The 20,683-nt window shown below is 44.9% G+C and overlaps 2 protein-coding genes across 3 annotated transcripts in view; one reads left to right on the top strand and one right to left on the bottom strand.

Annotated features, from left to right (window-relative positions):
• Positions 1 to 1,514, bottom strand: part of DUSP27 (dual specificity phosphatase 27, atypical) — a 31,739-nt gene extending 30,225 nt beyond the window's left edge. For both annotated transcript variants that reach the window (XM_027888227.1, XM_027888226.1), the window contains exon 1: positions 1,373 to 1,514. In XM_027888227.1, coding sequence (XP_027744028.1) covers positions 1,373 to 1,485 — 113 coding nt within the window. In that variant the 5' untranslated portion in view covers positions 1,486 to 1,514. The remainder of the gene's footprint in view (positions 1 to 1,372) is intronic.
• A 7,338-nt stretch (positions 1,515 to 8,852) lies between these two features.
• GPA33 (glycoprotein A33) lies at positions 8,853 to 19,602 on the top strand. Its single transcript, XM_027888304.1, is given in 8 exon segments — positions 8,853 to 9,063; positions 9,066 to 9,264; positions 13,409 to 13,560; positions 14,461 to 14,671; positions 15,226 to 15,384; positions 17,554 to 17,667; positions 18,070 to 18,196; positions 18,621 to 19,602. Coding segments are annotated over 8 exon segments (1,215 nt in total). The 5' UTR covers positions 8,853 to 8,892; the 3' UTR covers positions 18,703 to 19,602.
• The last annotated feature ends 1,081 nt before the right edge of the window (positions 19,603 to 20,683 follow it).

Here is a 20,683-nt window from a genome sequence, read left to right as displayed (position 1 = left end):
TGCTGCCACCACAGAAGCTCCTCAGCCATGCCGACTTGCAGTACTTGCAACAGTTTGTTTTTAATTAAGGCAGGAGAGGAAGGGTGATTAACATGCAGTCAGGGTGCAGCAGTGTCTGGAGAGCTGAACTGCGTTCATGCTCCGGAATCAAAACAGAGGGCACAGCCATCAGAAACCACTTCACAGGCTCATCTAGGTCATTTAGGTGAGTTCCAGCACTTGTCAACCATGACTGAAAGTAATCCTTTTCTAGTTCTTTAAAGGAGTTAATGAGATGAACAAGGGGAGTCTCAGTCTCATTTACAGGAGCTGACACAAATTTGGAGCTATGCCCTGCCTTCAATTCCTTTTGCTGTAAAGGTTGCCTCCAAGCTCAATAAAAAGATAACAGATGGTAATAATCTGCCACCACAGCCTCAACACATTTTACCAGTGGCTGCCCCGAGCATCTGTGAAACACACAGGTACAGCATGGCCCAGTCCTGGAGGCTTCCAGGGCGTTATTCTGGATGGGAAGGATCTTATCAATTTCATCACTGCTTTTATCATTGACAGAGAGAAAAAAGGGAAAAAAAAAACAAAACAGGCAAGGCAAGGTAGAGGAAATACATGGGAGAGGTGCTTCTGTTCATTTTGAGTGACTGATGAGCAGATGGAGAAAGATTTACCAAGTTGAATACATAATTTTACTTCATGTGAGCTCAGTGATCTTCCTCAATTCTGAAACGCATGTAGTTAAATGCAATAAGCACTCTGTCTTGATTTTTCTGCAGTGTCCCACAGTTAACAGGAATCATTGCATAATCTCCTACCTGTTCAGGGCCACTGAGGCAGGTTCTTTTCAAACTCAATCCCTACTCCTTGCTTTCAGCTAAAGCATCTCAAAGGGTACAGAAAGCCCTGCAGAGCATTTTGCTTTAGGAAGAGTTCAAAGGGATGTATTTTTCCTTGTATTAGGAGAAAATACATCTAATCATGCTTGTTTTGCTTGGGGTAACTCAATTTCTGCTTGTGCTGTGACAGCCTCCTGTTTAGTGCCTGAAGCCTGTTGGCTCTGAACCAAATCTAAATCTGAAGACCCTCGGTCTTTGTGGGGCTGGGAAAGACTAATATTGACATTAAAAAATCCGCAAGTCCTTATAATGGAGAGAAAGATGGGGCTGGATTTGGGAAGAGTTGAAATTGGATCAGAAGTTTCAGCATGGAGATGGATATAAGAAGGTGAGACAGGGAAGAGGGATGATACCACCCCATAGTAATGCAATTTGTCCTCCCCTCGTGTGCACGTACTCTCAGTGGGATGGATTAACTAGCAGAGGAGTCCTGTCTCCCACGTGCTCCCGGGAGGCCATGGCAGTGGTCCTGCACTCACCGGCTGGGCGAGGGGCTGCGCAGGTAACGGGCCTGCACGGCCTTCACATCCGGGCCCTCATCTTCCTCCTCCAGCACCGCTGGCTCGCTGTCCGAGTCCCTGCCGCTGGCCATGGCGGCTGCCAGAGGATCCTCTGCACAGGGAGCAGGGCAGGAGGGAGAACCATTACTGTGGGGCAGGCAGCAGGGATGGGGGGTACAGCAGAAGGGGCTCCCACACTTTGCTCCTGTGAGGAGCCCTGGTCACAAGGCAGCTACACTGGCTCCTCCATCGGGGTGCCTGCCATTCCCAGGGCCTCACGCAGCTCCCTGGCTGCTGCCCAGCGAGCGCCAGTGCCCTTCTTGCCTGTGAGTAAGGGTGCAGGAAGGCCAGGAAGGAAGGGGTGGAGGGGCAGAAACTCTATCCTCCCCTGACCGCACATGGTGGCTGGAAGGAGCTGTACAGAGCCAGAGCCGGGCTGGAAGGAGTGTCAGGGGCAAAGAAACATGAGACCTCCCCAGAATGAAACGCTCCTCAAGCTTAAGGCTGAAGGCACTTTAAGGCTTGGGACTTTGTCCTTGCCCTCCTTTGTGTGGAGGCTGCCGAGCTTGCCTTGGGCGCGGGAGAGCGAGGGAGACGTGGTTCAGGCAGGAGCATGAAAACACAGCAAACACTTCCCCATGTCCCCAGCACACTCCCACCTCACTATGCCACAAGTGAGGCAGCTCCACAGGGCCCCAGCACCAGCCCCAGGAAGGAGGATCACAGCCATGTGCCACCAGTGGGGCTGAGGAGCAGCTGCCACCCACGGGGCAGGGGAGCAAGGAAAGGGAACTTACCCCCTGCGCCTGGACAGCTCCACCGGGGGTCCCTGCTGGAGGCACGGCAAGAGTCCACTGAAGAAAGTAGAGAATGGAACTGGGAAGAAAGCAATCAGCTGCCCCCTCTCGCTCTCTCTGCAGCTTCTTCATCGAGGGGTAGGACAACTGTTGGCACCAAACCTTTATCAGCTCTCTAAATATAGCTGTCCTGACACTGGCTGCTGCATTGCACGGGGAAGGAATTCAGTGCCTCACAGACAGCAGCTGGTCAAGCACTTAACTCCTTCCCTGCTGTGGGCTGGTCCTCTGACATTTCCCCGTGGCAGGAAGCAGCCCAGACCCAGTGAGGCTGGACCTCTGCCTGCAGGGAGCTTCCAGGCAAGTGGGATCCTGCCAGGCACAAACTGAAATGCTGGTATGACCTCTGATGTCCTCGGGAATCACAGTGCAGGATGAGCCATTTGAACTTTACCAAAAGCAAGCTACCTGACAACTACTTGGACTTCTGTAATGATTTTGACATGGTCCCACACAACATTCTTACCTCTAATTTGGAGAGAGATTGATTTGATGGATGGACTGTTCGATGGATAATGAAGTGGTTGGATGGGATCCAGTCACAGGCAATGGGGATTATCAACAAGTGGTGTCCCTTGGGGATCCTTACTGGGACCTGTTCAATATCCTTCATAATGACACAGACAGTGAGACTGAGCCACCCCCACAAATTTTGCAATCGCCACCAGGCTGAGGGTACACTTGATTCAGGAGGGGTAGGGATGCCACACAGAAGGAGCGGGCCCATGTGAACCTCATGAAATTCAACAAGGTCAAGTGCAAGGTCCTACAATGGGGTTGGGGCAATCCTCAGTATCAGTACAGGTTGGGGATGAACGGGTTCAGAGCATCCTGGAAAGGAGGGATTTGGGAGTACTGGTAGATGAAAAACTGGATGTGACCCAGCAATGTGCATATACAGCTCAGAAATCCAACCATATCCTGGGCTGTATCGGAAGTGTGACCAGCAGGTCAAGGGAGGTGACTCTCCCACTCTGCTCCTGTGAGACCCTACCTGGAGTACAGCATTCAGCTCTGGAGCCCCCAGCACAAAACAGGCCTTCTTGGAGCAGGTCCAAAGGAGGGCCACAAAAATGATCAGAAGGCTGGAACACTTCTCTTATGAAGAAAAGCTGAGAGAGTTGTGTGTGTTCATCCTGGAGAAGAGACGGTTCTAGAGAGACCTTATTGCAGCCTTTCAGTACTTAAAGGGGATCTTAAAAAAAAGGAGAGAGACTTTTTACCAGGGCCTGTAGTAACAGGACAAAGGACAAAGATTTTAAACTAAGTGGGTAGATTTAGATTAAATAAAAGGAGGAAATTCTTTACTATGAGAGTGGTGAGGTACTGGAACAGGTTGCCCGGAGAAGCTGTGGATGCCTCATCACTGAAGTGTCCAGGGCCAGGTTGGTTGGATAGGGTTCTGAGCAATCTGTTTATGGCAGGGTGGTTGGACTAGATGATCCTGAAAGGTCCCTTCTGACTCAAAAAATTCTGTGGCTGTATGATCAGCTGATTTTTGTTCTTGGAAGAGCTAGGACTGAGCTACACTGTGTCTTCTCCAATGCTTTCTCAAAAAGGAAACCTCTGATTCCCATCTCTTGACTCCCCAGCAAAGCTCACAGGCCAGGCTGGTCTGGAGTAGAACCAGGTGAAAGGCCAAGTGCTGTTTGCCTGTGCTGGGGGCTCCAGTTCTGAGTCATGCGATGACATCCCACTGTTGACTCCCTCTGCAAACAAACAAGCCAACAAGAAAGCGAAGAAAGGAAGTGGAAAAGGAAACTCACTCATACCATAGATACCTTTGCTACCGCATCATGCTGGGCATTCCCCCCTTCCTTCTTGCTTGAGTGCTGCATCCCCACATCTGTAGGGATGTCGCATCACATCAGGGAAGAGCCATGAAATGGGCACCCAAGTCTTTATGTGCCCACATCCTGGTCTTGTGTTAACACAGTTACTGGGGTGAGCAAATAGGAACAAGAGGAAGTGGAATATTGAATCTCAGGTGTCATATCAAAGGGAGAAATGGATGACTGATTACAGGCTTGGAGAGATCCTAACAGTTTCACGGACAAAAAGAGAATGAATTGTGTTGATCCTGCAGCTGCCTCTTCCAGGCAATGCAATTTTTAGCCGCTTCTGAAATGCAGGGACATACGTGTTCTTCTTAATTACTGCTAATTGAGGCAGGAAGTGATCTAAAGATGCTTATGGACTGCCTTACGACTGGAGAACAGAGGTCCTAAATGTTGTGGGAGCACATTTACCACTGACACTGAATAAAAACAGATGCTTTTAAGTCACTGAGCTGCTTCTGAAAATCCTGTTTGTGAATCTTTAGCAGCAAAGGGACGGGGTCAAGAGCTGAAGGCCCTGCCATGCCCACTGCAACCATTCAGATTTTGAGACACTGAGAGGATCCCGTAGGTTGCAGACTTGTGGAGAATATTCAGAGCAGCAGCCTGGCAGCTCCTCCCCACTGCTGGATAAAGGTTTTTGCTTTTTGGAATCAAGATGACCAGGTAGAGCAGAGGCAGGGATGATGGGAAGCTTGGCTAAGGAACGTTTACATGTGCAAACATAGCAAAAAGTAACGAGCTGTAAGTGGTTGTGCATCTGTCACTGGTGATTAATGTATTCATTCATAAATGAACCCAAACTGAATAAGGCCAGGTGCTATCCTCTTGGGTGGGAAAGGTGGGAACTTGATGGGAGGTTCCCCTTTCTCTTAGCTAACAGGAGTTACTTTAATTTATAGTGTTAGCACTACCCTACCAATGCATTAATCCTTGTTGGCTTTTACAAGTGAGCCTTATCAAAGTGTGTATTTCTGGCAACACAAGGAAGTCATCCTGGTATTTCATGTTAAGCTTTTCATGTCAACAGCAGTTTCATTTAAATAACCTAATAATAGCCCCTAAAAATCCTACATATCAGCAAAAAGATTCCCCAGAGCTGCAGTCATCAGCAAAAATAAGACTTCCAGGGTCTACATTGCCCATGGGTGAGAGATGAAGCAGCTGATATGTGTCAGCCTAAGTAGGGCCATGGCAAAGCTTTGGCAGTGCTGCTGGTACCTGTGATGCCCCAAAAAAAAGCAGATAAAACTGTTTAGACAGAGTTTTATGCCTAAAACAGCAGGTATTTATTTATTTATTTAACGGCCGGGCAGCCTGCCAGCTAGTGCTGGGAAAACAGGCTCCGCAGTGCTTGAATAGAACAAGCAATTTATATAGCTTCTGACAATGATTACAACATAATCATATGCATATTCATATTATTGCATCATTAGATTACAATATTCATAGCAGGTGGAGTCAGGGCGGAGTTTGAGACGTGGTCTCCATTTTGAGGAATATTTTAGCGGGAGTTCCTGTTTGCCTTCATCCTGGGGTCTGCTTTCTCAGTCCCCATCCTCACGTCACCTCAGGGACCTTTTGTACTTTCTATTGTTCTGTGTTCTGATCATTCAGGCTTAAAGAAACCCTTGGCTTTAGGCCCACTTTACCTATTCAAATGTCTACCTTGGCTCCTTTGGCTAAGATTTATTACCTCTGGGCTCTTTGTACTATGTACCTGTAAATATTTTAGGTCTGCAGAATTTGTACAGAACGAGATCTCTTTTGAGCAAGGTAGAGAAAGTGGTGGGGGGAGAACAGTGGGCCCCTGCAGCAAAATGCTTCGATTAACCCTTCTAAAGCCTTGTCTTCCTTTACCTGTGGCAGTTCTTTTGCTGTGGTGCCACTGCCTGTGAGCTCTGGCAACTCATGCTAGACAGGGAAAGAAAGTCAACCCAGAAACAAAATTAACATCTCTTAAAATTGCCCACGTTGGAGCAGTCTGTTCCTGAAAAACTGCACCTCATGGAACAGATTCATGCTGGAACAGTTTGTGAACAACTGTAGCCTGTGAGAAGGATTCCTGCTGCAGTAGTTCATGGAGGACTGTCTCCTGTGGGAAGCATCCCACACTGGAGCAAGGAAAGGACTCCTCTCCCTGAGGAGGAAGGAGCAGCAGAAACATGATGAACTGACCACAGCCCTCATTCCCATCTTCCTGCACCACCAGGGGGAGGAGGTAGAGCCTGGGAAGGAGGGAGGTGTTTTTAAAACTTGCTTCACTTCTCATTAACCTGCTCTGATTTTCAGGTAGTAAATTCAATTAATTTCCCCAAGTGACGTCTATTTGGCCCATAATGGCAATCAGTGAGTGACCTCTCCCCACCCTTATTTCACCTCATGAGCTTTCATTACATTTTCTCTCCCTTATCCAGCTGAGGAGGGGAGTGAGAGCAGCTTGGGTGGGCACCTGGCATCCAGCCAGGGTCACCCCACCACACCACAGGGCAACTCTACTGACTTTTCACAGGTAAACTGTACATTTGCTTTCTGCTTTTAATCTGAGACCCCCAATGAGAACTGTCAGGAAAAAGTGACAGCATAAAAGTGCCTCTTCCAATCCAGGCTTAAATAACTAAAAAAAGCAACAAATACAGTGCATCTAAACAAGCATTTTAATATCAATTTATGTAAGTATCAGGTGTTGAAGCATATGCTCTCCACAACACCCAGGAAACCAGTCTTAGCGAAGTCTCCAAAACAACAGAACGTTGTCCATCTCAGTGCCAACTTATTTACTTGTGATGCGAAGGAGTGCAGGGTAAAACTGTTCCCACCAGGGAACTGATTCCACACCAGCATTGCCACATGGCCATGAGAAAAGAAAGGCTGTCTCTGTTACTACTCACTCTACAGTTTTTCCTTGGCTGCACAAAAAATAAGACTGACCATGGTTGCACCGGTTGTGAAACCACAGATTCTTGGAATGGGAGACAATTATTAATGCCTACGAGGTACCATTACTTTAGATTTCTCTCCTGTCCCAACAGATTGGGATTGCTGATTTTTATGAGACTGAAAGGATCTTCCCATTTTTAAGATTACTATCTGTCCATCAAATTTAGCTGAAATCAGTCAACTGGCTTTCAAAATTATTGGGGGAAGAGAAGAAAGAGAGGTTGTATAAATGATAGTGAAAGTCTTATTTCTGTGAAGAAGGTAACAGCAAGCTGACCAAGTTAGTACAGAGTCTGTCAGAAACTGTAACCAACTTCCTATGGTGAACACTCAAAGCTGTTCTGTAAAGAATTGAGAATTAACACAGGAAGTATGGGCAGATGGTGTACAATAACAGCATTTCTGTCAGCATCTCTGATTCACCTAAAGTATTAAATGGGAGCAAATTCAAAAGTGTGGAAGCTGCAGTAAAGTTCCTACATGTCTCTCCCTGAAGGCTGTGGGATAAAGTTACAAAGATTTTAAAGTGTTTAAAGGAGGTAAACATTTAAGGAACTCATCCTTGTAAGGAGTCTAATCCTTGTGGGCTCCAAAGCAGATAATGGAGACTACTGACCTTTCTGCAGTTTTGTTTACATCTTAAGTAATTTGTAGTTAACATTTTGAGGTTAGCAAGCTGCTTTTGGAAAACAGCTCTGCCTTCTTTGCAGGGTCCTTGCCATCTCCTAATGCCTGCAGCCTACCAAAGAGGAGACATGTACACCAGCATGAATTGTTCTACTGTCTGTCCTCATTTGGCAGATTCCCAAAGAATAAAGTCTCTGTACTCTTATGTGCTAACAGTCGGAGGAGAACTGAGGTTGTGTATAAGAACAGAAGTACAGATTGTCCTTTCTATCAGAGGGACTTCCAGTCACTTGCAAGTTTCACTGTCTTGGAGGTATTTTGAACAACTACCATATGGACCCCAAGGCAGCCTTTAGTGGGCATCTTGGCAGGTTTACCATGCTAGTTTGAGGTCAGCACGAGAGCAAGATACAGATCTACTTTACTGGACTAAATACAGATATTCAGTGTAGACAACCACTTTCAAGGTAGCCTCCTTCAAAAAACCAAAGTTCATCAGTATTATCACTGCACTGTAATCTGAAACTGATCTAAGATGCCTAAAATGATCACTCACACCCTAAAAGCAACTTTGTCCCTCAAATGGCTAGAAATGGAGCATAGATGGCTATCCCAGATGGAAGCAAGCTGCCTAGGGCAGTGAAAACTTTAAGAGACACACTGTCCAGCTGCCCTCAGTTAAACGTAATGTCAGAAGTTTGCCCCGGCTGCCATCAGTCTTCTTTGTATTCTTCAGTCAATTACAGGAGCAGCTATTTGTGCCTTGCCAGTGCCAACCCAGAGCATGGGAGCAGTGCCTGGGTTTGCACTCCTGGGCATGTAGCCAGCACCTGCAAGCCAGGGACTGCCCTTTTCAGCTGAAAGGGAGGAGCACCTTTGGTACCTACAGCTGTTGTGCAAACCACACACTGGGCAGATGAACAGCAGGCTTAAAAGAGAAAACCTGGCTGAGATGCATCTCACTTTTATTTAGATAACCCATTAGTGATCAAATTCTCATAAATTGCATATTCTTACGCGTATTTGGAGTGAGTGGAGTTAGGCACCTCAGTTCCTGAAAGCTCAGATGTGGGCTGCTGCCTGAATTATGAAACACTTCAGAACCTTTTTAACTCTATCCCTAGGCTCCCTTAATAAATATTTGAGATGAATGAGGCTGACCCTTCCCCTAGTCACCTGTCACCACATGCACTGTACACTCCACTCCCAGTCTCACCACACCCTTCAGTTTGTCCCTATGCTTGCTTTATCTACCTGTGTGTTAGGGGAAACTGGGAAAGGCAGTTTAATTGTGGAGGAAAGACTACAGCTGGGGAAGGAGTTCACAAGTCTCCTCTCTGCCCTAGGCAGGGAGCAGCATGCAATGTCAAAGCTTACTGGTTATCTGGCTTGTCATTCTGGCTGGGAGGGGAGTGGCAGACTGGGGAAGAAGCACTTTAAAAGAGACCAAGGAAGTGAACTTGGGATGTCACTGCAAGGCAGCCCTTCAGCTAAAGCCAATTACTATCCAGGCACCTAGAGATTACAAGGAAGAGCACTTTGAGGTGAAACAAAGGAGAGATGAGGGGGATGGCAATGAGAAGACTTGGGCTGTTCGTTTTCAGTGCGAGTGAGTACTAATTTGGTTATGTTCTCAAGGGTTGGGTAGAAGGAAACAGCACTACAAAGTCTGAGCACTCTAATGCACTCTATGAGGGGTTTTCTTTTTTTGTTTAGTAAAGGTTCCCTTGTGTTTATGATCAGACAAGTGTCTGTGGTGCCTCTATGCCCAACGTCCAGGCACACATGGGCATATCCTAAAGCCGCAAGACAGTGGGGGAAAATGCTGTTCTTTATGAGGCTGAAAAATATTTTTTTAAAGCAGTTTTGCTGGTTTCCATTAAATACAGTGTTTACCTTTGAAGAAGGAACTTCCTTATCTGGGAGTGGAAAAATCATAGAACGGCCCTGGCTGGAAGGGACCTTAATCTTGTTCCAAACCCCTGCCATGGGCAGGGACCCCGTTCACCAGACCAGATTGCTCAGTTCCATTCAACCTGGCCATGAATCCTACTCTTCTATACGTGAATCTGCATGTACCGAACATCTCTGTAGCCTAAATAGTACATCGATACCAGTCGTGATCTCTACGTATCACTCACACCAAGGGGACACACAGTGATTCCTACTAAAGCACAGAAATCAGCCAGCTCACCCTGGGCCTTCATCACTGTCTTGCCCTTTCTCATTTCTGCCTTGCAGAGCAATTCCAGTTCTCAGTTCCACTGCTTTTTATCCTGTCTCATCTTCTCATACCAATGTTCCCACACCTTCTTCCAGGCTCCAGACCAAGCTACGCTCATGGAGTTGCTTTTTTTTAAACCAAAAATCATGAAAACCTCACTTCAATAAGACCCACAAGAAGGAAATTCACAAAGTTTAACGTAATTAGAAAAAGTGGATGTGCTCTATATGCAACAGAGGTCATGATTTCATGATCATTATCGAAATTGTGTAATTTTTCATTATTCTCATCTTTCATTCCATCTAAATTATGGATGGTGAACTTTTCAGAGCAGAAATATGTAAGTTGGATAGAGCTCTTTTTTTTTTTGCCTGTATGGGCAGAACTCAAATGGCAATAATTTAGTGTTAAAATACCTGTGAAAAATTTCTGGAGGTGCAGTGCAGGAATCTGCTATACCTTCTGAGTGGAGAAGTGCAGTGCAGTGCTGGGATGCCAGAGCTGCCCTGAATGAACTGCATCAGGATTCCGGTGCTTAGCTGAGTTCTGCAGTTGTGTGAGCAACTGGTACCATGAACTCCTCGATGCAGGAAAAGACACAAATTGCCATTTTACTGCAAATTTCACATTTAAGAGGTTTTCTCTCTCTCCTGCTTTTGAATTAAATTTTAACTAAATTCTGAGGTAAATGAATTAAAAATCAGAAAATTTCCTTGTAAAAATGAAGTAAAACATTTCCTCTTTTCCTACTTTTCTCACTTGCCAAATCTACTGTGAGAAATCAGCGATACTAATTTTGCTTGATCGGAATCTCATTTTTTCAGCAAACAAAATATTTCTCTAATTGTTTCTAGCAGTATTAATTTTCTTTCGATCTATTAACACTCAGTAAGGAATATGAAAGTAGACGTGATTTTTTTCTTTGTACAAGTACAAATCTTAAATTGAGCAGAGGGAGATAAAACCTTTCTCAATTTCTTGAGTTGTTATAAACATATTAATTGATAACACCAAAAAAAGTAATTCTAAGGGTTAAATCTAGGTGACACTGACTGGTAGTACACAGGCTATTTGTCCTCTTTCCTTTTATGGAATTCTTTCTGAACTGGCCTCCCCTCCCTCCAGCCATACTTTGAATAGATTCTGTTTTCCCTCACAAAAAGAACTCCAACCCTTGAAAAATGAACCGCAATTTCTACACATGCTGACTATGAAGTGAGATGTGGTGAGAAAGGGGAAGGAGGAAATCAGCATCCCAGAATGAAACTGTGCAGCTTCCCTGAGAGAGGGAAGCTGTGGGATCCAGAAAGATGCGGGTGACAAACAGATGAGCATCAGAAGAAGTGGGGCAGTGGGGTGACAGCACCAGATGAAAAAGCAGTCCCATTTGTTATAGGCTGTGTCTCTTGCACATGGTGTTTGCTCCAGCTGTTCCCCAACTCTGTGCCACCCAAGACGTGTATAGAAAAAAAGAAAGATCTGAGGGATTTGGGTGATCCAACTGGAAAAAGGAAAAGAAGCCTTAGGACTGGGCAGTGCCTTCTCTGTCTCGGGGCTCAAGTTAATGACCTGTCAGTGAACCCCAGCCTGTTGGAACCAGTTTGAGTGACAAAAGGATCAGGAAATTGGTTTTGCTTCATCTTCTAGTACAGACAGTGGTGCTTTTCACCTAAATGCAGGAAAGCACCTCTATCCAGTTGCAACAAGCAAAGAGAAAGCTTTCACAGGTGTCTCTCATTCTGAGGGGATATGAAAACAACAGTCAGAAAGAGCTCTGGGGCTACGCAAACATGGACCTTGCCCTGGGTGCTCCAGAGCAGGTAAAAGACCTGGGAGTGGCTGCAATAAAAGTATTCGAGAAATACTTTGCCCTGATGGTTTCCTTCTCGTAGCTGTCAGCAGCTGTAAATGAAAAAAACCTCCATGAGAACAGAAACCACCGCCGCCACGTCACAAAGCAAGAGGTTAAAACACAGGCCTAACTAATGAACTGTGCGAGACCACAGAGCAACTCGGTTGGGTGGCAGGGATGCAGAAAGATGAGACCTTTGGCTAAAAGCACATTCCTGTGCCAGTGTAATTACCTGAATTGCCAGCTGCAGATTCTTAGCTCAGTGGCAACAAAACCTCTTGGGTCCCTACACTGTTATTTTCTATCACTTGCTGCTAGTCAAGGATCTGGCAGTGTTCAACTCACCAATGGCTTTCTCTTACTGACCTGATGCAAGCGGCTGGGCTTTTCCTGTCTAAAACAGCAGGTATTGGTATTCCCAGCCAGTTTGCAACTCTCTTACATGTTACACTTCCTTATAGATCTAATCTGGACAAAGATATGGCAGAATGAGGACTCAAAAGTTTGCTAGATGGCAACTTTTCAGACAAACCCTTTCCAGGGAACACTGATGTAGCTTCCTGAAGGAAACCTTTCCCACCACACACAGCAGGCCCCCAGTAGGGGTGAGCATACATCTCGGCCTTCCTTAAGTCCCCTCCTTGCATCACCATGCTCCTCTGTGCTGTGGGAGTGCCTCTGAGCAGCACTTCCTTTCCTGCCATTTACATTCCTTCCAAATGATTCAGTCTGGTGCCATTAAAAAAAACCAAACCAAACCCAAGCACAGAACCTACACAAACTGTTAGGAAAAGCAGGTGTTTTTAACCACAGATCCCTACAGGCATGAAGGTCATTTATGGCAGGGCAGAGGCAAGTGTCCATCTCAATTCTGAGAACAACTAAAAACTGCCCACTAGGTAACGCTCAGACACGATGAATTCAGAGCAACTCAGATGGAATACAGTGTACAAGAAATACCTGCCCTGTGCCCTGCATGCTTCACCAGGGCACAGAGGGATTTCTGTTTTATTCAGCTCTCAACTATTATGGTGCTTCAGGGGCAGGAACTTGAGTTCTTGGGCAAAGGTGACTACTGCCTTACTCATTTATGAACACTAATAGCTATTCTTCCCTCATTTCTTTGAATCACTCTTTGCTTTTCTAGGTTTTTCTGTTTTCAGGGCATTGAATGAACAAGTTTTGATTCCCTAGCATAAAACGTCGCTTTTCTATGGACTTGGATTGAGGCAAGTTCTTTAACAGTTTTCCTGATCCCTGAAATTAGACAATTTCAGTTTGTTAGTTTAGCCTGAATCCTTAAGACTGGTGATGCACTTGCAGTATCTGTTTATGTCTCCCTCTGTATATTCTGAACTGTCAAAGGATGTCAGTCATACTGAAAGAGGGCTCAGGGAAAAAAAACCAAAACATCTTTCTAAACTCCATGGCAATATATGTCTAGGCAGAGAACCTCCTTTTCTCCCTCAAAACACACAGTGAAGAGCAGAGTTGAGCTCTCAGCCATCCTGTGCAGCAGCTTCCTATAGTCAATCAGCCACCTCTTGCTCAGCAGGGAATGTCATGGATGACAGGGGGAATGTGGGGTTTCTGTGGCACGTGAGAAAGCCAAAGCGATAAAATGTGGAACCCAGATGTTGTTGCTTTTGCTGAGTGCAGAATTTATTCTCTTCCCAGTTCTGGTGTCTGCTCATGCCCTCACTGTGGAAGCACCGGCCAAGCAGATACAGGTGGCGCGAGGAAGGAACGCGACTCTCCGCTGTCATTTCAAAACTGAGGCTTCTGTGCACGAGGGAGACATTGTTGTCTGGAGCAAAATCAGCACTGGGGTACATCATAGAGAAACACGTGTCAGGGCATCCAAGACGGGGGTGGCTGGGGAGATGGAAGCAGGACTGTGGGTGGGAATGTGTGTGGGATGACAAATATGTCTCCAAGACTTTTTTTAATCTCGGAACTAAGCGAACAGAAACGTTGATCTAGATGCAATTTATCCTGAAGCTGTTGCATGACATTAGGCAAGCCCCCACCCTTCTTCCTCTCTCTTGGTCTCACTACTGGTTAGTGAGGATACATCACTGTATGTACTGTGGGGTTTACAACTATTAAAATATGTTAAATACTCAGATACCTTCTAAAAAGATATGTATACTTTTAATATATTCTATGTGTGGTATACATATATATTTATATATATGGATATCTTTGATACAATATAAAAAGTCTCAAATTGATAGTAATAGTACATGGAGAGATTCTTGAAGCCTCCTACATTAATATGGAGTATCTGAAGGTAATAAGAACAAAAGTTCTCCTTGACTTCTTGAAAATTATTAAGAGAAGAAGCAGCCTTTGGAGATCTCCTTGCGAGAACTGCCAAGGGTTTATTCTCTGAAGATCCTTGCTGGAAGAATCTGTGTAACCATAGGGGAATTTGATTGACATATGGATCTCAGACAAGTCTCACGTTGTCCTGTAATGGAGAGGAAAGGTGAATAAGCCCCAGCAAAAGAAATCAGTGGTCTCTGATTTCACATAAGGTGGGAAGAAAGGGAGTCCAGAAAGAAACACAGACCCTTTTCTGTGTTTTTCATGGCATTTTGTCAAGCTAGTGCAGTTCAAGGCCTTCTCTCCCAGGCTGCTCCCAAGACTGGGCTAATTCATCGGGTTACATTGTAGACTCACACAGAAGGAACTGCGACTGACCCTGTTCCCTCCCTCTCCACCAGACTGATGCCGTCACAAGGTATTTTGATGGATTTGTACAGTATGGCAAGGGCTATGAGAACCGTGTCCAGTTCGGTGGTGACGTGAACAGTGGGGACATCAGCATCACCATCAGCGACGTGACCATGCAGGACAACGGGACATACGTGTGCTCCGTCCGCCTGAGGAACGACTCCCCCCGGCAGAGCGCAGTCCTGTCCCTCTTTGTCCTTGGTAAGTAGGGGGATGGAGGCAAAGCCACACTCATGAGATAAAACTGCCCTTCCTCTAATATCCAGATTATTTTAAACAACAAATTTTCTAACAGGAAAAAAAAAACCATGAAGTTGTCATCCACAATTCCATCTTTGGTCTTTTCCTGCTACTATGGAAGTGGGTCAGAAGGCTTAGAGCATGCAACTCCCTCAGACAACTGACTCTAGAAAATAGTCTTTAGAGTTGTATAGTACACTTCCCTAATAATCCATGCCTCATTGCAGAGCATTCCTCATCCCCCCTGTGCCTTGTCATACTCCAGTTATCAAAGGATAACACCTAACACTACCAGACACACCCCAAAAAGCATCTTACAATTCCTTCTTGTCTTTCCAGTGCCAAGAAGGGAGAAACAAAATAGGTACAAATTCACTGGAGTTCCTTTGAGAAGAAGGTGGTAGATGCAAGGCCAGCCTCTGTTTAGCAAGAATAAAAACTACAGGAGCAGAAGATGGGCTGAAACAAGAAACTATGTCTAATTAATAAAATTACTTGCTTTTTTCTTCCTTCAGTTGCACCATCCAAGCCTGACTGCGGGATTCTGGGGACACCACAGTATGGACAGACGATCAACCTAACCTGCCTGTCTCATGAGGGCTCCCCAAAGCCCAAATATACCTGGACACGCTTCAATATACAAAATGAGCCCCAAGCACTAGAAAACACAGAAGGTAAGGGAAATTTAAAGATATCAAGTCCTTGAGCTCTTTGCAGATGAGGGCTGGAAAGCTTTTGAAATGCAAATACTCTTCAGGCTTTTTCTACATCGTTCCCCGATCAGGATTTTGAAAAGTTGTCCTTTTGATAAAAGACATGCTCATAAGTAACTCAGCAGGAGGAAAAGCACTGTAACCTGAAGTAAGGATGGTCAGTAAGTTTTTAACTTCAGCTCTCACCTGTTGAGGAAGCTGTCTCTCCCTGGAAGCAGCCAGAAATAATTCTTGACTGCTGGTTGTAAGGGGGGCATAACAAGAGGAACAGCATCGACTTTTCTAATTGATTTGTCTTTGCATCCCAGTTTGCTTGACAGTGACCAGATCATTTTCTAGGGTGAAGGTAACAAAAGTTGGCTCTGAAAGCTACTTTACTTCCAGAGATGATTCCTCACCTAGAGGAAGGTGGCATGAGAAAGTTACATCATTCCTGCTTTGAGCATAAAAGAGGCTTTTGGTTCTTCAGGACTGACACATAAGCCCAAATATTTTATTTGCTTCCATTTTATGTCAGAATCTGTAAAGAAAAGGGAACTGAATTTCCAAGGCGAGACCTTCAGTAGAACTATTTGTAGAGAAAGGAAGGTTTAACACTCTTTTAGGTGTAGCAGTGACAGAGGACTCATATTTTTTCCATTAAACTTTTGTTTTTTCTTGGCCTGTCCAGCTTCAGAAAGACTGAGTCTCTGAGCCTACCCTTCCCAGTTTAACTTACTGGAGGAGGTAAACTAAATATGATGAGACTCCACAGGATATTCAACACTCACTCAAGCCAATTCTTGTATAAAATACGCCAGGGATGAAACATCACCGGGGACACGAACCTTATTCATCTCTCTGGCCACTAAGTGGTGCCAGCGCATCACGCACAGCCCTGAGCACGCGGGACGTGCTGTAGCATCAGCTGCTGCTGCTCCTGCTGCCATCCTGCTCTCCCCGCGGTCTCCTCTGATCCATTTCCTCCTCACTGCTGTTTTCACCAGAGCACCCGTGTCCCAGCAGTGTGCCGACCGTCCCCTTGTGCCCCAAGCGGGTTGGACTGTCGCTACAAGCAATTTTTTTCTGTGTTAAGCAAGTCCTACTGCTGCAAAGTGTGCAGAACCCCCTCAGGAGACACTCCAAAATTGATAGTATCTGATCCACGTTTTTCCCAGTTTGACTCACTTTGGATTTAACCGGAGGATTTGCATTCTAAGTATATTCTGCAACTCAGAGATACAAACATCACACCAAAAATAAAATAAAAAGGGAAAATATAAATAAGCACAGGCAGTATGTAGAGACTAAAAAAAAATAAAAATAAAATGAATGAATCATTTCTCAGTTTGTGTGCTATTCTACTATCTGGCACTAGGCGCCAGCAGAGAATGAACACAAAGAAGTGAGATCACAGGGAAAAGAAAACAGGAAAGGCACTGGAAAGTGTTCAGTCTTTTGCTTTTAGAGCAAGGATTCAGACCTTTATTCTATGAAAAAGTGCAGACTACACATACAAACATCAGTTGGAGACGTAACGAACAAAAACTGATTGCCTGACTGCCTAAGCTTCAGCCTATGGAGCTGAGCTCTGTTAGGCTGGACACAAAACACCAGTATCATGAGTCATGTCACTGCATTTCTTTTTCTTCGTTTATTTTCATAGCCTGTGTGGCTTCTTTCAGACTAGAAAACTTTTCCCTCCACTGCTAAATAACTCAGGTCTGAAATCCTAAGAGCTGGAAGACTGAAAAGCTTTTTGTTGTTTTAATTCTGAAAGCCAGATGGTGGTCTGGGCATCTTGTATTTCTCAGCAAAATCCAATGGGGGAAAAAAAAAAAAAAAAAAAAAGCTGTCACTAAGCACACACACTTCTCTACCCTCCACCTACAGTTTTCTTTCTAAAAGGAATGTTCAAATACCACAGATTCCCTGTAATCTAAACAGCACACTTCCGTCTGTCCTCCCACAAATCACACTAAAACCCAGCGATGAGCATGGCAGCTCCAGAGCAAATCAGAACAATCCATCAGCTTTAAGCACCTTTCATCACTCCAACCACCCTGGGCTGGAACTGAAGGGCTGCTGTCCCCACCTCCTTCCCTGCTTTAATTCTTTTCTCTTTTGGACTGGATTTGTGTTTCACAACAGGGGAACAAATAACTCTGAAGAACATCTCAGCAGATACCTCTGGCTTCTACATCTGCACTTCAAAAAACATTGTGGGGACGGAGTTTTGCAACATGACAGTCAGCGTTGTGCCACGTAAGAGAAGGGGCTGCACACTGGAGGAGCAGGACCAGAGAAAGTACCCAAGCTGAGACGGAAAGGGTTAACGGATGGGAATAACAAGTTTATCTGGCTGCTGCACACCTTTGAAAGAGACCCTCTCCCCTGGTTTAGTGTCGGTAGAGCACTCTCTAACTCACAGAATTAGTACAGCAGTTGCTCAGACCCAGGGGCTCCTCCCTATCACTAATTGCTCCTGAAGACTTACTGACTACCCAGCACAGAATTACCTCCAGTTGCTGTAGCCAAACAAATGTGGCTTCCACTCAGTCTGGATGTGGTAGGGAGATCTGACACCTGGGAGCGGGGTTTGAAGGTCAGTGATTGTGCTGACCATCACTCTCCTTGCCAAGGGCTAATGCTCTCCTTCCCCTGCAGCATCCATGAACATCGCTCTGTACGCTGGGATCATCGCTGGAGTCGTTGCTGCAATCATAGTGATCGGGATCTTGGCCTACTGCTGCTGCTGCCGCCAGGGCGGCAAGGACAGTGACTACGAGATGACGTAAGTGCCTCTTCTCGCAAGAGTGAATGGAACATATGAAGGGTGCTCATTTCCCCTCCAGCGTCGACATATGGAATAGAAAGCACAGGAGAAAGGAATCCAGGGAAGCGTGTGCTGCTTTCCCCTCTCAGTTTCTAGCCTAGTGGCTCCCATCTCTTTTCATGGGGTATGTCCAGTAGTGCCAGACAGCTTTGTGGTCTCCAGGGTAGAATCAAAACCTTGGAGCTGAATTAGCATACATGCTGTGAAAGAACAAAATGGAGCTCACACACCTCTTGCATCACCAGCAAGGCTTAATTTATGGAGTTCTGTTTGGTACAGTTCCAATAAGCTTAGAGCAGTGTAAAGCTCCTCTAACAAAATCTCTTCAGTAAGGCTTCTAACTGGTTTTAATTAACATCTCTACTCCTGAACAATATTTTAGGGTGCAAGAAGAGAGGAATGAATGCTCCAAGGAGATGCCAACAAGGCAAGAGAGCACAGAGGAGGATGTTGCAAATGCATGAAGAAAGAAGCAAGAGGCCAATTCCATCTTCAGGATTTGCTGAGGCACAGTCACCACTGTAGAAAAGAAATCAGTCCCTCTTTCTTACTGCAAGAAGTGAATAATAAAATGAAAGCTAATGGCTCTGCCTTCAAGTTCTGGGAGAGAACATCCTTGTTTCCCTGCAAAGAAGTGCTTTATGTACAATCAGTGCTAATATATAACCTCACAGCAGAAAAACACATGTGGAGCACTTTTGCACCCAGTCATCCAAAAATAACCAGTCTTCCTAGACTCCCCCACTTTCTGAAAAAAGAAACCAGTCAGGTTTATTTGGAGAACAGAGTTGCTACTGTAGCCCCGGCTCCGGAGAAGGTTTCAAGGTCACCAACTGCAATTCATCGAGGAAGGGGGGGGTCTTGTTTACAGTGCCATGCAAATGTCACAGCTTACAGCATCATCCAACACAGCAGCTTTTTCTATGGAGGTCAAAGCAAGCTGATTTTTAAGGACATTAAATGTGTTCTTTGTACATATTATACATGAACACATAAATAACGGTATGGGAAAAAATTCATAGATGACCAATGAAAGTCTCCTGTTTGGGACAACGATGCACACTAATCCATGGATAAGAAGCTAGATGGACTTGTATCTGGCAGCTAATAAGATCCAGAGACAGGCTAAGAGCTTAGATACTGTCAGACTCCTGAATTTCTGAATTCAGAGAGTTCCTAAATACTAATTCTCATTATGTTATTCTTTCCTCCTGATTGTTGCATGGGCAAGTCAGAAATTGTTCCCTGCTCCTGCTGCTGCTTCTGAAAAAATGACAGTGTGAGAGCATGTACATAGCAGGTGCATCTTTAACTAGGAAAAAAGTGGGGGGGAAGGCGGGAAGAAGGAAAAATACCTTTTTATTCAAAACTGTAACCATTTAATCAGAAGGACTGTATGCACAAGGTGTGTGCAAACATGGAGAGAACTCCCACCACTGGTATCTTTGGAATAGAGCTGACTGTCTGTCCAAAGGACTGTCAGCGGGGTATTAAAATTAACTAACAGCTGGTTCAGGGTTGTTTAGTGGTTTTTTGCTTGTTTGTTGGTTGTGTTTTTTTTAAAAGACATGTTCAATAAATTATTTACAGTAAAATATTTATCCTTTCAAAACTCACTCTTGCATCTTCAGGAGTTTCAGAAACTTACTGAAATGCCTCCCACATACCCTTTACTCTCAAATAGTTACTGTAATGAAAATCTAAAACTTAACTTCAAAGAAGAACCAGCAATCCTCCCACACATGACCAGCATTTTCTAGATTTCGAACTATGAAAATCACCCTACCAGAATTGTTATTTTGGCTTGCTTTCTGGCTGCCTTTGTTTTACACAGTATTTTAAAATACAATTACTCATTTGCAGCAATAACCAACAACAGGAGCTCTTTACAAAGAGCACGCAAACCCAAATCTCTCTGGCAGTGAACAACCTGAAATGCAGCTCAGCAAGACATTCTGAGGACCCTTTTCCCATGACGCATGACAAAACACTGCAAAAATGGCTGACTAAAAAAGAAGGTTGCATACAGAAGCTGAAGGCAGATAAAAAATAAAGTGCATGCCTCAGCAACAGAGCTGGTATGTATTTTATTCTCTTTTGTAACAAGCAAGTATAGCGTGAATTATCTAATTAGCACTATAACACAGTTTTACTGAGAAAAAAAGCTATTTCTGAGTGTTACAGATGTTAGTCAGCACACCCTGCTCCCTCCACCAGAACCCTGTGGCTGAAGAGGGCTTCTGCTGAGGGACAGTAGTGTGGATTCTCGAAGACCTTAGCTGGGAAGACCAGCAAAAGGACTTGACAATTATCAGCAGTATTTATAACCAGGAAGTAGTTCTGGCCACTAAATAACACTGTGCTACCTGTTCCATACTCCACCTTCAGGATATGTGAGGCTTAACTGCTGCTTGTCAGCTGAAACCCTGAAGGAATACTCTGGTC

This window comes from Empidonax traillii, unplaced genomic scaffold, assembly GCF_003031625.1.
Source record: "Empidonax traillii isolate 1590-97213 ecotype Southwest subspecies unplaced genomic scaffold, ASM303162v1 scaffold236:size2090792, whole genome shotgun sequence".
Lineage (NCBI taxonomy): Eukaryota > Metazoa > Chordata > Aves > Passeriformes > Tyrannidae > Empidonax > Empidonax traillii.
This window is presented reverse-complemented; position numbering and strand designations above follow the sequence as displayed.